This window comes from Salminus brasiliensis, chromosome 20 (genome assembly GCF_030463535.1).
Source record: "Salminus brasiliensis chromosome 20, fSalBra1.hap2, whole genome shotgun sequence".
In the NCBI taxonomy this organism is placed as follows: domain Eukaryota; kingdom Metazoa; phylum Chordata; class Actinopteri; order Characiformes; family Bryconidae; genus Salminus; species Salminus brasiliensis.
Genome location: NC_132897.1, coordinates 5,921,190 through 5,938,678, shown reverse-complemented (window position 1 = coordinate 5,938,678; position 17,489 = coordinate 5,921,190). Strand labels below are relative to the sequence as shown.

The 17,489-nt window shown below is 43.5% G+C and overlaps 1 protein-coding gene across 2 annotated transcripts in view; it reads left to right on the top strand.

Moving 5' to 3' along the window:
* Positions 1 to 4,886: 4,886 nt before the first annotated feature.
* Positions 4,887 to 17,489, top strand: part of ksr2 (kinase suppressor of ras 2) — a 138,860-nt gene continuing 126,257 nt past the window's right edge. For both annotated transcript variants that reach the window (XM_072664716.1, XM_072664715.1), the window contains exons 1-2: positions 4,887 to 5,690; positions 13,510 to 13,650. In XM_072664716.1, coding sequence (XP_072520817.1) covers positions 5,487 to 5,690; positions 13,510 to 13,650 — 345 coding nt within the window. In that variant the 5' untranslated portion in view covers positions 4,887 to 5,486. The remainder of the gene's footprint in view (positions 5,691 to 13,509; positions 13,651 to 17,489) is intronic.

The window sequence follows — 17,489 nt, the reverse complement described above, 5'->3', positions numbered from 1 at the left end:
CGGCTCTTTTGAACCGGATCTTTAACAAGAAAACGGTCGAACCGATTCACAAGTTCTCGGCGGCCTCTACACATTCTACACACTTCACACCTCTGCTATTGGCTGACTTAGAGTTTATATATATATATATAATCAAAATAATTCATAACTGTTTTCTTCGTAAATTGAAGCTGGGGATTTCTTTGTATGTGGATCCGATGTTCGATTCATTGAAGCGGACAGATTGAAAGAATCGGTTTGGGAAAATGATTCGAACTTCTCACTACTGTCAGCGTGGATGACGACAGAGGGCTGCTTCATAAAGCCAGCCAATCACAACCACACCTGAGGGCGGGGCATCTTAACTCCACCCCTTTCCTATCTATGCTAAACTAAAACTAAACTAAACATACAATTAATATAAACAATAAATAACACATACATATAAAATACATACTGAACAAAACACTGCATAATGCAAACTACAAATACATGTATAATATAATAAAATATTAAAAATGTAAAAAAATAGAATAATAATAAAATGTAGATGTAATATATTATCAATAAAATAAAATTAAATATAACTATCTATATAAAGCATACTAAAATGTACATACTTACCCTGCATATAATGCATACTACAAAATGCATATAAAATATAATATTGTATGTAAAAATGTAATACATATAAAATGTACATGTAATATATCAGTAAAATAAAATATTAAATATAAATATAATATAAAGCATACTAAACTTTTAAAACAATATGCATAATGCATACTACAAAATGCATATGAAATATAAATGTGAGCAATAGAATAAATATAAAATATGAACATCATAAAATACAATAATACATACTAAACACTACACTACAAAAACATATGAAACATAATATAAAATATAAATAAAATATAAAACATACTAAAAATACATGGTGAACAATTCAGAATACATTCTACAGAGGCCTATAAAATAGAATAAAATAAATAATATAAATGGAAAAACATAATAAAATATAATATAAAATATTAATAAAATAAAATATATAATAAAAATATATAAAAAAATTAAAAAATATGTACAACTTACTAGCATACATACTCAACACAGTAATGTAATGCATTCTACACACTTCAAATTAAACATATTAAACATTATGCTGCACAGAGAGAGGATTATTCTGGTGGAGTCTGTTTTATTTAATCCTCAGACATTTAGTGGTGAAGAAGATCACCATGTCCAGATCCAAAGAGCTCTCTGAGGCCTTCAGAAAGAAGGTTGTAGAAGCAGAGGAGTCTGGGAAGGAGTTTAAAAAGATCTCAGAACAGTTAGAAACCAGCTGTTCCACCGTCCACTACATCCTTTACAAGTGGAGAACATTCCAGATCAGGACGTCCTGGCAAGTTCAGGTCAAGAGTAGAACCTCAAGATGAGTAAAGAAGTCTCCAACAATCCTAAAATATCATCACGGGATCTACAGGAAGCTCTTGCTGCCACAGCTGATGTGAAAATACAACATCTACCATCAGAAAGAGGCCAAATAAGTCTGGTATAATGGTATAATGCACTATATACTGCTATGCTAGTTTGTGCCCTACTCTCCCCTACTATATAAAGCACGTTAAACACTTCACTCTACATGTAGTACCAAAACACCATGTTTTACACTATAGTCTGGAGCTTCTGAATTGCTTAGTTGTCCAATTTTCTTCATTTTCAGTGATATTTAAAGAACTTTTGTGAATCAGTGCTGAACCTGCACATGCCCAGGCAGAGGAGCTGCTCTCCCAGTCTTCTTCTACTGAATCTGAGAGGGCATTCAGGGCCTGCTGGAGCTGCATGTGTTCATGGCTCTCTGACAACTGGGAGCCGTGCCTCAGCCGTAGCTCCTGCAGGGCAGGTAGAGCCGTGCCAGGTGTGTTCTTTAGGTGTGTTCACAGGGCCTGGTAGCTGGGAGCTCTCCATAGTGCTGAACTGGCAGGTTCCCATGCCAACCTTCAGCAGGGTCATATCTTTATTGACCTGTGTGCAAAGAACAAGCATCGTCCCAGCTTGTGGACCACCGTGAACCTCCACTTCTCCACAACATGCACTGTATCTGTAGGTTTGCATTCGACCTGTTTTTCCACCTTTACTGATTTATACACTACCGATTTTGTTATGAAATGCTGGCTGTTCCAATTAAAGCACAAAGGCACAACGCAAGGATTACAACACATTCATAACAGCAATTTAAACACTTGGAACCAAAAAACCATCACTTCTCAATCTTTTGTGTGTGTGTGTGTGTGTGTCTGGAAATTAATGTTACATAAGCTGTTTTTTGGGGCTCTAAACTGTAGCTTTTCAATTCATTGTGTATTATAGGGACAGACAGGTACAGCAAGGCCTTACTGTTCTATAAGGACACACTCTGACCCCGTTTACACCTGCTCACTTCATGTGACTAGTATCTGGACTGTATCACAGGCGTTCACATCTCCAACGTCAAATTTGTCTCCAGTAAGTCTGACTGATATCCGACCAGCAATTATTACTGGTGTATTGGCTGTACTGAGAGGTGTTGGTTGTACTGGGATGGGTTTTGGTTTTACTGAGATGGGTGTTGGTTGTTCTGGGATAGGTTTTGGTTGTACTGGGATGGGTGTTGGTTGTACTGGGATGGGTTTTGGTTCTAATGGGATGGGTGTTGGTTGTTCTGGGAAGGTTTTGGTTGTACTGGGAGAGGTTATATTGGGAGAGGTTTTGGTTGTACTCAGAGGTTTTGGTTGTACTGGAAGAGGTTTTGTTTTTTTCTGGGATAGGTTTTGGTTATATTGGAAGAGGTTTTGGTTGTACTGGGAGAGGTTTTGGTTATATTGGAAGAGGTTTTGGTTGTACTGGGAGAGGTTTTGGTTGTACTGGGATAGGTTTTGGTTGTTCTGGGATGGGTGTTGGTTGTTCTGGGATGGGTGTCGGTTGTACTGGGATGGGTGTCGGTTGTTCTGGGATGGGTGTTGGTTGTTCTGGGATGGGTGTTGGTTGTTCTGGCATAGGTTTTGGTTGTTCTGAGAGATTTTCTGGTTGCGCTGGGAGAGGTTTTGGTTGTACTGGGATAGGTGTTGGTTGTTTTGGGATAGGTGTTGGTTGTTTTGGGATAGGTTTCGGTTGTACTGGGAGATGTTCTGGTTATGCTGAGAGAGGTTTTAGTTGTAGTGGGAAAGGTTTTGGTTATATTGGGAGGCGTTTTAGTTGTACTGGGAGCGGTTTTGGTTATATTGGGAGAGGTTTTGGTTGTACTGGGATAGGTTTTGGTTGTACTGGGAGGTGTTGGTTGTTCTGGGATGGGTGTTGGTTGTTCTGGGATGGGTGTTGGTTGTTCTGCAATGGGTTTTGGTTGTACTGGGAGAGGTTTTGGTTATATTGGGAGAGGTTTTGGTTGTACTGGGATAGGTGTTGGTTGTACTGAGAGAGGTTTTGGTTGTACTGGGATGGGTGTTGATTGTTCTGAGAGGTTTTAGTTGTACTGGGAGAGGTTTTGGTTGTACTGGGATGGGTGTTGATTGTTCTGAGAGGTTTTAGTTGTACTGGGAGAGGTTTTGGTTGTACTGGGATGGGTGTTGGTTGTTCTGTGATAGGTGTTGGTTGTTCTGCAATGGGTGTTGGTTGTACTGAGAGAGGTTTAGGTTGTACCCATCCCTGTACAACCAAAACCTATCCCAGTACAACCAACACCCATCCCAGTACAACCAAAACCTATCCCAGAACAACCAACACCCATCCCAGTACAACCAACACCCATCTCAGTAAAACCAAAACCCATCCCAGTACAACTAAAACCTCTCCCAATAAAACCAAAACCTATTCCAGTACATTCCAGTATTAATCTCTCACTGACGCAGGGGATTGTTCCATCGTGCTTCAAACAGTCCATCATTGTTCCTGTCCCGAAGAAACCACAGCCAGCCTGCCTCAACGACTACCGCCTTGTTTCCTGACCTGCAGTCCATCTAAAAGAAGCGGTGTTGGACCAAGGCCAAGAAGATTGTGAAGGACCCCAGTCATCCCAACAATGGACTGTTTTCTCTGTTGCCCTCGGGGAAACGCTTAAGAACCCTAAAGGCTAACACAGAGAGAATGAGGAGGAGCTTCTTTCCACAAGCCATCCGTGCCCTGAATGGGGACAGGGGCTAGGACTCTAAATTAAAATATCTACATACACAAACTGGACCCTCACTCACTACAATACACAACCATGGCTCGCGGAAAACACACTACGGACAATAACGCAAATATTTCTTTTTAACTCACACATACACTCACATACAGATAAATATGTACATATGTATACATACATTATATATATATACACACACACACACAGACACACACTATTTCATCTGTATATATATATATATATGTTTTTTTTGCTTATATTTCTATATTTTCATATTTTTATATTTTATTTTTGAACTTAAATTTAACTTAAATGTAACTTATTCTATTTTTCTTTTTCTTTTATTTTTCTTTTGCACTTTACTACATTAAGTTAAGGTTTAGTTAAGTTTAGTTAAGTAAATTTAGATCTTTATTGAATAGCTTTGATGTGGGCAGACTGTCAAAAGAGCATTTCACTGCAAGTTATACTGTGTATTACTATGTATGTGACAAATAAAATGTGATTTCATTTGATTTGATTTGATAGATGAGGAGGAGAACGACTCGCTTCCTAAAGAACCGGTTCACCAAACTGAATCGATTCCCGTCGCTGCTTCAGTGAGCTCACACTGCGTTTGAGGTTTCGCGTAATCTCGCGAGATCCAGAGCCTCGGCAAGCCGCTTCTGCTGCCGCTGCTGCTGCTGGATCCGAGTGACGGAGGCTTTGGGGGTGGGGGGGGCAACATGAACATGTCGGTGTGGTGGGGGAGAACCGGGACGCTGCCGATGGCCCACAAGGGGAGGACCTGCACCCATCACCTTTAGAAAAAGAAGCGCCGGAGCCGCGCGAGACACGGAGCCCGAGCCGCTGCCACCGCCGCCGCCGCCGCCGCCGCCTTGCGCGCGCGCTCTCTCGCGTTCTCTATTTCTCTCCATCCTCGAGCTGCGTTGCAATGGACCCGTGTGCACGCGCAGCGAGCCTGTGATTTCATGCTTTTCCTTTTTTTCCCTTTTTGCCTCTCCGTGCATCCGTGCATCATGGTAGACAGCCCAGCCTCAGCGAGCCGGCCCTGATGCACAGTGCCGTCGGGATGCGATGCAACACGGCTGGACGGCAGCGCCACCATCGCCTCCTTCATCTCCCTTACTCGGTTCAGCTAGGTTCAGCGGAGCTGCTCGGAGCCTCACCTGCTTCCTATTTTTCTCTCCTGCGTTTTGATTGTTTTGGCCAGCCTGAGCGTGAGAAAGTAGCCTAGACGTCAAGCCAACACCACCAAGACCACCCAGACCACCTAGACCACCATCACTACCAACAACAACAACAACAACAACAACAGATAATTCAAGACAGCTCGCAAATTATGGACGAGGAGACGATGACCAAAAGCGAGGAGCAGCAGCAGCAGCAACAGCAGCAGCATCATCAACTGAGTTTGCAGAAAGCCCTGCAGCAGTGCGAGCTCGTGCAGAACATGATCGACATCAGCATCTCCAGCCTGGAGGGTCTGAGGACCAAATGTGCCACATCCAACGACTTGACACAGAAAGAGATCCGGACGCTGGAGGTAAGCGCGTGCACACACATGCACAGAGAAGGAGAGTGCACGAGCGCGCGTGCACGCTCGTTTACCTAGCACCTGGCACCCGAACCCCCCCCCACCAAGTGCACTGGGGGCAGAGGTGTGTGTGTGTGTGTGTGTGTGTGTGTGGGGGGGGGGGCACTTAGTTTCGCTCTGCCTCCCTCTGTAGATGCATTGTTTTTATTATATAGTGGAGATGAAATACGCACGCGCGTGCACGGGCACGAGCACTGGGCTCATAAGAGCGAGGAGGGGGCTGCAGTGAGGCTAGAGCTTGCGCATTCTGCAGGTGGTGGTGTTGTGTGTGTGTGTGTGTGGGGGTGGGAGGGGGGATGGGGGGCAGTGGGGGTGTAGTGTAGCGCGAAAGGGGCAAAGGGGGGGGGGGTGCATATTTCATCTAACATGGAGACCCCCATAGGATAGATAGGTTCCGTTATGTAATGATATTAAAGGTTCTAGATAGCTCAGTGGACGATGACTCGCACCACTAGTTGGGCTGCACGTCCAGTCCAGTCCAGTCCCTGCTGGGGGCAGCCCTGCGATCCGGGGGTGGGTGTGCAGCCTCCTCCGCCGTGGGGGCTTCCTTCCACCGTGCGTCCCAGACGCACACACGCACGCACGCGCGCACGCAAGCACGCCTGTGCGCGCACGAATCGAGCTCATCGATTGCTTTTAGGACCACCACGCTCAAAATGTCACTACTGGCCAGTTCTATGAGGGGCATAGACCTACAGCACGAGCTACATGGACAGAGCCTGTTAGCACAGGCCACAGGGCCTTGGGATTGGACACGCTCAGCCAGGAGAGGGCTAGGAAGGCCCTTTTAGAGGAGTGCTACAGTTGTTATGGGTTCTAGATAAATGATGAAGATGGGAATCGCTCGGAGAACACTTAGGAACACATCTTTCTGATGGTAGATGTTGTATTTTCACATCAGCTGTGGCAGGAAGAGCTACCTGTAGATCCCGTGATGATGTTTTAGGATGGTTGGAGACGTCTTTACTCATCTTGAGGTTCTGCTCTTGACCTGAACTTGGCAGGACGGCCTGATCTGGCCATGCTGGCAGTTGTTCTTGTAAATGATGTAGTGGTGGAACGGTGGAACAGCTGGTTTCTAACTGTTCTGAGATCTTTTTAAACTCCTTCCCAGACTCTGCTCTGCTTCTACAAGCTTCTTTTTGAAGGCCTCAGAGAGCTCTCTGGATCTGGCCATGATGATCTTCACCACTCGCTTCATTTCTGTTGATTATATTCTATCATCTAATTCATGTTATACAGGTGGGAGAAGGTAGTGTTAGGGGTCTTGCCCAAGGACTCTTATTGGTGAAGTGTGGTATGCTGGCCTGCCTATGGAATTGAACCCTCAACTTCAATCAACTTCAGAAAACACTGAATTTTATGTCTCTGTTGCTCACACACACACACACACACACAGTCAGTCTATTTCAATTAAAGAAGTATTGCCAGTAGAATAGGACTCCCTGGAGTAGATAAGCATGCACCTATTGGCACCATGCTGCCTAATGTCAGGCGTGGGCTAGAGGGGTATAAAGCCCCCCAGTATTGAGCTGTGGAGCAGTGGAACTACTGTGTTCACTGGACTGATGATGGTCCTGCATTTAATACTTTTGGGATGAGGTGGGGTGGTGATCATCCAACATCCTGACCTCACTCACGCTCTCTACGCTGAATGCAATCAAATGCTCACAGCAGTGCTCTTCCAAAATCTAGTAGAAAGTCTTCTTCCCTGGACAGTAGAGACAGTTACTCCAATTAAAACAGGATACAGTGTTTTTGATAGCCTTGATTTCGGAAGAAACAATGAATGAGAAAGTGTCCCAATACTTTTGTCAAAATAGTGTATGCTCACTACTGTGAGGTTTATCAATAAATTTACAAGCTTTTAATTTTAAAAAAGCTAAAATATGCAGGGCCTGGGGTCCACCAGGACCATGGGTGGGAACCACTGCTCTGAGACGTTCTGACGGTCACCTTGTTTTTGCTATTCTGGCAGCTGAATTACTGGAACATTGCTCTGAGTGGGTTGTACATTCTTTGTTACTGGGACCCAGTTGGGCTTCCTAAACGGGAGCCCACCTTAATCTTACACGGGTCCCATCTAGGCCCCATGTTCAGTATACAACCCAGATGAGGCTCATGCTTAAGCCCTCCTGGTCCCATCAGTGAACCTGGTGGGTATCCATATGTGGGCCCAACATCGAAGCTTAGGACCAGTTGGGCTAAAGTTCTAACTGAATCAGTGGTCTCCATCCTTCCACAGTCTTCGAGTCGAACCCGAATCCAGCCCACCTTATTCAGCTAATGACTGCCTTCAAAAGTCCTTGATTGGCTGAATGAGGGGGGTGTTAGATTTGGGATGGAGTTGAAACCTGCAGGAAGGTAGCTCTCCAGGACGAGGGTTGGAGACCACTGTTCTGGATGCATCTGAAACTGAAACTGCTTCACATTTGAGTCGTACTCTGAAGAACGAAGCAGCTATATTTGAGGATGGTAGAAGAGCTGTGGTGGAGTGACTCAGAACCCACAACCACAAGGTCACTGTTTTAGATCAGTTTATCTCACGCCAAAGATATGAGAACTTTTTTTGGACACTGGCCTAGAATAGAACAGATTTTTAGACAGTATGCTTGGCGAGGCTTAGTACAAAGAAAGTACACGATATGGACAAAAGTATTGGGACACCTGCTCATTCGTTGTTTCATCCGAGATCAATGATATCAAAAACAGTTTATCCTGCTTTTGTTGGAGTACCTGTTTCTACTGCCCAAGGCTTTCTACTAGATGTTGGAGCATTGCTGTAAGGATTTGATTGCGTTCAGCGACAAGAGTGGTAGCAAGGTCAGGATGTTGGATGATCACCGACCCAAATCGTCCAAAACTCATCCCAGACATATTGGATGGAGCACCATCCATCATTCCAGAAAAAACAGTTCTACAGCTTCACAGCTTAGTGCTGGGGGGCTTTATACCCCTCTAGCCCACATCCAGCATTAGGCCTATGCAGATGCCTGACATTTTTTTTTTTATGTGTACATGATCGGCCCTTATCAGGACCTTTACTGTCAGACACCCCTTTTAATTACTGTGTTATCTAATTACTGAGTGCTGAAACTCCATCCAATGCCGTTGGGATGAGCTGGAGTGGTGTTTTTGATAATCCAGAACTGATCATCTGACATCAGTACCTCACTAATGCTCTTATGACTAAATGCAATCAAATCCCACGAGCAATTCTCCAACATCTAGTGTAAAGCTTTCTCAGGACAGTAGAAGGAGGTGGGGGAGCAAATTCCTTATTAATAGAAACGTTGGATTAGCTGGTGTCTACATATTTTGGGCATATAGCATATATTGGATTTTTTTGGAGGGGGGGATTCTTTGCTTTACTTTTTTCGATGGATTTCACAATCATGTTTTTTGGCCCCTAGTTCTATAAGCAAATGACGTAATGTATGTGATTTTGGCGGCATGGGCAGTAACAGCTAAATTAAGTGGCTCAAGCACAGTTAAAGCACTAGAAGCACAGATGTTAAGTTTTCACGCCCAGATAGGGCCTTCATTAGTGAGCCCAACTGGGAGCCAGAAAGTTTTGTCCATAGGTTCCATGTTGGACACACATCTGGATGTTCACCAGGGTCCCACCAAGGTTAATGATGGACCAGGAGGGGCTAAACATGGCCCCCATCTAGGTTGTACACTGCACAAGAGGCCTATATGGAAAGTGAGATCCATCCTAGGCTTGTGACAATGGGGCCCGTTTGGGAAGGCCAACTGGGTCCTAGTAACAGCACATGTACAGGGACCAGACAAGCTGTGTGTTTGTGCGTGTGTTTGCATTGGTGTCTGTGCCAGCAATAGGTGCAACTTAAAATAGCTGATTAGAAGCTTCTTAGACGGGATGTCCACAAACATTTGGACACACAGTGTATGTGAAATGAGAATGGCAAGATTACATTTTGTTGCTCACATCTGATCTGAAACTCTGGCTGTGCTGCATTATGCAGCTGGACTGAGGTTCTGGGAGTAAGTGACTTCCTCTGCACCTCCGGATCTTCACAGTTCCCTTCTTCCCTTCCAAACCCTACTGAAATAAACAGGACGCCAGATTAGCGCCGATCCGCCGGATTTGCGCTGATCTTTGGTCTCCTGACTTTCTGCAAAAAGTCTGGTAGCTTTTGGGTGCTTAGGGTGCTTAGAGTGACCAAGACCCTTAGGGTTACCAAGACCCACCTACATTGACCGGATTAGGCTATTAGACTGACATGCAAAATGAGCAATCATCGTTCTTTTTGCATGATATGTAGTCAGCTCTGTGTTTTGGCAAGAACGTCTACACGTATCACGATACAGGGGTTACGATTCAGTAAACTGCGATGTATTGCGATGCTGGAACCAAGATGATATGTTATATATTATATGTTATAGATTATATGTTATAAATTGCTTTTTTTAATAAAATTTTAGGAAAACTCATAATATAATATATAATATATAATATAAAAATATATAATATAAAAATATAGAATATATAATATAAAAACACACCATCACATGCATAAAATCTGAGTAAGGAAAAGTTTTGAGAGGACTTTTTATCCTCTCAGATCAGTGGGATCTAAGGAGTTCCTCACTGCTATCTAGTGGTCAGAGCTACATTGCGATATAAACCACTGGCCTTTTCTCAATATGCAATCTTGTGTTCTTCTGTACTGGCGTTCTTGCCTGACGTCATCGTCCACCGTCCAAGTTGCATTCCAATACTCGAGAATGTCTTTACCAGGAACGATGAAGGTTCCCGGATGTGTTCTTTCTCAAGGATGCAGTGGCTGGAGACTTGCTAATAAGAATGATCGAAAACACCCAGCATTCGTTATTAATTTAGCGCTAAACTGTAAACTGTATCTAGTGTAAACTGTGGAGGAACATCTTACTGTGTTTTGAGGAACCTTCAATGAATCATTTTCTTCCTCAAAGCACCTTAAGAGGTTCCTCCACAGTTTCAAACTAAGTAACCTCCAAAAGTTCCTCAAGGATCTTATACTTTACTATATACTTTACTACCCATTTCTCACACTGTTAAAGTAAAGGTTGCTTGAGGAACTTTTGGAAGCTCCTTAGTTTGACACTACCTCTTAAGGTGCTTAAAGAACCTCCAATGAACCTTTTTCTTCTAAAAACCTTTTCTTGAAGGTTTCTCAAAGCAGCTTAGGAGGGTAAAGGTAAGGTGTAAAGTATTTGTCACTGTATTATATACAGCAAAAGGTGTCACACACCTTTGACACACACGTACATACATACTAGTGAACTAGGGGCAGTGAGCACATACCCAGAGCGGGGGGCAGGCAACCCCAGTGCCCAGTGAGCAAAGGGGCTTGTAAAAGGCCCAACAGGGGCAGCTCGCCAAACCTAGGTATCGAACCTCCAACCCTGCCATCGATAGCCCGGAACGCTAACCGCTGAGCCACCAACCTCCAGAAGTTCCTCAAGAAAAGTGCTAGTTTATTCTGTTATGTTGTGAGGCTCGTATACCCTCCTGTGGTAGCCTTAGCTACGCTGATTAGCTGTAGATAATAATGTGGATAGGTGTCCTCTGTCCTTGTGTTCTTGTAAGTTTGCTCTTGCAGTTCTTGGTACTGAAAAACACCTAAATCCACACTGTTTTTGAGACTTAATACAGTATTGCATATTACAATATAATATCACAGTACTTCATTATATCAATATTTTCATACACCCCTAATGTAGAGTTTGCATGCCCACTAGACCAGTTGTTGGGTTCTCCTGCTCCTTGCCCCAGACCAGTTGTCTACCCTCCATTCCCAGCATCGTCTCTGATGTACCAACACTTGGATATACGATGGGTCCGATTGAGCAGCTTTATTACTAATCCACTGCTCTGGACTGACCACTGAGCGTTACAACAGACTTATGTGGTGTTAAGACTTGGATCCTCCCATGGGTTTCTTCCTCCAGCTTTGAGGGACAACATCAGGCTGTAAAAAGTGCCACCCACATAAATTTGACTTGGTAAAATCTGCATTCGGCCCCGAGTGGCCCTGTGGAATAAGGCGCTGTCACTTTGACCAGGGGAACGCTAGTCCGAAACCTGTCATGCAGCTAGCCATCAGCAGCCAAGGCCCTGAAAGTGCTCTCCACAGAATGGGTAGATGGCCCCACAGCACTCCAGTGCAATACTGGCCGACACTGGGGTCTGAGTCGGGTACACGGGGCTTTGCTCTGAGCGCGTCGATTGCTTTGTGATTGGCGGCAGTTTGGAAAAAGAGGTGCTGGCTGGCTGCGGATGTGCCAGAGGAGGCGTGTGGCAGTCTTCACCCTCTCAGTGTGGGTAGCATTGCATATGATTAGTGGGGGGGGGGGGGGGGGGGGGGGGTTGTGTGGGTTGGGTAATTGGCAATCTCTTGAAATTGGGGTAAAAAATGGGGAGAACCAGGGTTCGATTCCTGGTCTGGGTGACTATGCTGCGCTACACCAATAAGAGTCCTTGGGCAAGACTCCTAACACTACACTGTAAGTCGCTCTGGATAAGAGAGCCTGCTAAATGCCGTAAATGTAAATGCTGCAGTAAATCGTGGACAAGCTCCCTGTTAACACCCTCGATTTGATGAGTACGTGTTTTCCACGTTTTCGGACTTCTAGCGAGTAACTACTGCATCAGGCTACATGTACACGCATGTATTTGTCTTGTTTCAGCCTTTATTTCAATGCCTTTGCTTTCCCGCATCAACACTGCAATGACATCACTGGCTTGGGAAAACTTGTCCAATTTAGAATATTTATGTTTTCTGCAACGTGCAGCGCGCCGGTTCAGTCGACTCATCAAACATTTAGCAACCCAACGGGACAGATAAGAGTATAGCACTTTCGTTTTTGGAGGTAGAAAAACGAAGCAGTTCACAGTATTTGTCTTGAATTGACTTATACAGTCATACTTGACTACTAATTATGTACGTTCCAAACTATATACTATATTGACAAAAGTATTTGGACACTTGCTCGTTCACTGTTTCTTCCAAAGTCAAGGCTATTAAAAAGAGCTTATCTTGTTTTGTTGGAGTAACTGGGTCTCTACTGTCCAAGGAAGACAGCTTTCTACTAGATTTTGGAGGAGCACTGCTGTGCGGATCGGATAGCATTCAGCAACAAGAGCGTTGGTGAGGTCAGGGTGTTGCCAGGATGACCACCCCCCCCACCTCATCATCCCCAACTCATCCCAAAAGTATTGAATGGACCACCATCATCATTCCAGTGCACACAGCTCCTTCACTGCTCAACAGCTCAATGCTGTTATACCCCTCTAGCCCACACCTGGCATTAGGCATAGTGCAACAGGTCCATGTTTATCTGCTCCTGCAGAGAGTCCTACTCCATTGGCAGTACTTCCCCACAGGGACTAGACAAGCTGTGTGTGTGTGTGTGTGAGTGTGTGTGTTTGCATTTACACATCTGTGTCAGCAATGGGTGCAAGTTAAACTAGCTGAATGAGTTCATTAGAATGGGTGTCCACAAACATTTGACGCACAGAGCTGTGGAGCAGTGGAGCTCTGGAATGATGATGGTGCTCCAACCAATACCTTTAGCTGAGGAGTGTGATCATCTAACTGCAATCAAATCCTCACAGCAATGCTCTAAATTCAAGTAGAATGCCTTCCCATTTAATATCGTTGCTGCTTTGCCCTCATCTTTCTTTATACTGACATTTCTCTCTCTCTCTCTCTCTCTCTCTCTCTCTCTCTCTCTCTCTCTCTCTCTCCTGCTCTCTCAGGGTAAGCTGGTGAAGTACTTCAGCCGGCAGCTCTCCTATAAGAATAAAGTGCCCTTACAGGAGCGGAACGTGGAGCTGGATGGGTTCCCTCGCCTCACACACTGGCTCCGTATCGTCAACATGAGGAAGGAGGTGACTGAGGTACAGCTGATCTCTGACCTCATGTGTGTGATGTGTGATGGTTTCTGTGTGCTTATAAAGGTGGTATTTCTGTTTCTGAGAACAGAGAGAGAGAGAGAGAGAGAGAGAGAGAGAGCGAGAGAGCTTAACTTTAGCTTAGCTTAGCTTTATCTTCTTTACTTCTTATTTTGACTGCTGCTGGTAGCCTCTTTATACAGATCACCGTACTGATGTAGATGCAGGCGTTACCACCAGCTGATACCACTTTTTCCTTTCTGAGACCAGCTCTGACTTAAATACTGGACAGACGGCTGTAAATCCTGATGATGTTTACAGTGTTTCAATTTTTATAGATTGTTATTATAGATTTGTTTTATATCTAAACCCAAATAAGATCTAATAATCTTGAAAGAGCAGCGTTTACTGGTTGAGTAACAGCACATTTAAAAAGTTTCAGAGCTATTAAAAATTAAAAATGACCACAATGCAGAAACACGAGCAGACAGGGAAGCGTAATCTTGCTAAGCTTCACCAACCAGCTTTTAACTGGTGAAAATAAATATTAAATAATAAAATAAAATTATTTATGCATTCATAATTTATTTATTTATCTGCAGCAAATTTCACATTCAGGAACACTCTGTATAAAATCTACCTAACATCAGTGTGTTAGTCTTTAAACAAGCTGCTGAAACTGCGGAAACAAAAAGTGTGAAAAGTTTTATTAAATGTCTTAATGGCAATAACTGGTAATGACTGTCTCTTACTGGTTGTTTAAATATTAACAAAGTCAGTAAACTTCATGGTATCGGTGTTCTTTAGTGCCAATACTGATACTGTGTGTAAGAGCCAGTATCGGTGCCAGTACACACTGTAACGGTATGGGTATCTGAGCAGCACTGATTAATTACCATACTGTAGTGGTTGTAATGCTAAAGGCCTCATGCTAATGGTCTACGTCCACAGCAGCAGCTCTACAGTGCTTACCTTACAGACCGTAGTTATATCAGGTTCATGCTGGTGTGAAAATTGGTGCATTGTTGATTATTGATTATTGACTGATATTAATACATCTGCAAAACTTCAGTATTGGCCAAAAATTTACCTACTAACTCATATATTAGTTGAGCTCTTATTTTTCTTGCACATTCATTTCTGTCTACATATAAGAAAATCACAATTTTACCATCAAACCTTATAATTATTATTAATAATTAATAAAATATATAAAATAATAATTAATAAAATAAAAATATATTTTGGCAACACAGTCAAAGAGTCAGGGATATATAAGTATACTCTGTTTATCATTCTGCAAACATCTAGAATTGGTCTACTACTTTTCCCACTTTCTTTCTACTAATTATTTGTATTTGGAAACAAATGTGCAATACTACAGTAAAAAATCCTGCACCTGTTGGTGTTACACATAAGGCCTAGCCCATTCCCTTCACCCATACACTAATCACAACCTCTTCACAGGGATGACCCCATCGAAAGGCTTAGGGGTGAAGTCTGGTGTCCCAGACCCACTGCCCTCTAAGCTCACTTCACAGACCTACCATTTAACCAACACTGGCCTCCCTGGTGGCTGTACCTTGTCCCACTGGCTTGCTCAGCACTACCAGTTCTGTGCGTTCTCATTACAACAACAACAACTGTCCATACAGGCCACCCTGGTGACTAAGGCTGTATGTAAACTCACTGGCAGTGTTAATGCGTGCTCAGCACCGCCAGTTCCACATGGATTTTACATGCAACTTTAACAACACTAGATCACTATATGCAAAAAACAGCCTACATCTCCCACCATACTGCCCTTCCCCACCCGACCTCAGCCCATCTCATCCACAACCACCAACCTCTGAATTTGACCCCTTAACAGACATCTGTAGAAACTGGTTTGTCATAACACGTTTGGCCCGCCGGCAGACAATAGGCTGTTTAAGGGGTAAAATTCAACCAGCAAAAATTTGTCAGACTTTGCTACACAGCCCCTAACACCCATTTTTTCTCTCTACATTTCTAATATATGCCTACCATGGTGTATGACTAGTATAGAATCAGGCATGTATCTGCTACCATACTGGATAAAACCAATTATTTAACCCATACGTACTCCCCCACCCCCATCGCACAGGATGCACTAGTGAGGGTGGACCAACACTCCTGGAGGTAAGCACCGCATACCTGGCTTCAATGCACCAGTCCAAAGATGCCAGTGATGGTCAGCACCGCAGTGAAGCAGTGTGGGGAGAGAACACCAGCTACTCACCCTGGAGAGAGCAAGGCCTATTGTGTTCTCTCTGGGCCTTATGGCTAGCAGCATGTCCGGGATTCGAACCAGCGATCCTCTGATCATAGTAATCATAGAGCCTTAGTCCACCATACTGGATTTGTATTATTGAAGACATTGATTCGAAACATTTGAGAGGTTTTGAGTGAAGCTGATTGGTGCCATTCTTCATCCTAGTGAAAACTGACACGCCCCTATAGCTAATAAACTTTCTAGAAGAGCAGGATCATGTGATTTAGATGAAGTAGGGCTGTGTAGTAATATATACAGTAGGCCTGTAAGCAGAGGGTTAGGGCCTGTGGGTCTCCAAGGTGCCCTGCGAGTATGCATGTAGCGTGTGTACTATATTAATGCATTCATTTACTGTTATGTACAGTTTAGGGCACAATAAATATTAGGGATGTCTCGATCAGATTATTTGCCCCCTCCCCCAATCAGATCCGAGTATCTTAATGCTAAATATCAGCTGATACTTGGATTAATAAAAAAAAATGCTGGTTAATCTGTTCATTAAAATACCTTAATTATTCTGGTCTAATTAATTTAGTTTAGTCGAGACTTTTCTTAAAATGATGTTTTATAGTGTTTAATATTTTATAATCCAGTCTGACTCTCCTCCAATCAGACCAATCAGCTCCCGGCTCCTTTACAACACTGCAGGACATCCCCAATCAATATTTGTATCTTTCTTGTTATATATATAAGTTTCTGCAAAAAACAGTGTCAGGGTAAAACTACTTAAAGAGCCAGTAAAGTCCACTGTTCCTCACGACAGGCCTGTAAAGGGCTTACACACTAAGGTGTATTACTCAGCTCAACTACAGGGACTTCTAGGGGCTACAGGGGCTTTTCTTTGGTAATAGAAGTTTGTAATAACACTTTCGGCCCACCACTAGGCTGTTTAAGGGGTTAAATATTTACAGGGGCTGCTGAGGTAACACTTTCAGCATCTTAGGCCTTTTTCACATACAGGGATGCTGCATTCCCATATAACTGATTTTTATCTGCAGAACCAGGCAGATAAAAATAAGAACCAAAGAACCCCCCCCCCACACACACACACACACCCACACACAGATCTCTATAACAAACATGTTTTTTTATGGAACCAAAAGTGGCCAAAAGTTCTCTTGTATAGGCTAGTATTTCCTAAACACTTCTCATGAGTGTGGAGCTGATTGCAGTTCAGTGCAGCTTGTCCAAGAGTTACAGAACTACAGGAGGACAGGAGGTGAATCCCATTCAAAATCCCAATTCCAATAATACTCCCAAATGTGTTCTAACTTCGTTCTTGGAGAATACGCTCTAAAGGACCGCTCCGGCGGTCAGAAGCCAGCGCTCTGACCCAGTCTTTCATCCTCTGAGGCTTCCACTGAATTGAAAACCTATATTTGGGATTGAAATGACTGCAGACCATTTTTAGAGTTTCTGTTTGCTGGAAAGTGGTGTTTTATAACAGCTGCCTTGCCATAACAGTCTTTATGTTTAGTAGGTCAGAACTATATTCAGGGACAGTTTCTCTACTAACAGTATTCCAGGTCTGTAATTGAATTAGATGAATGGG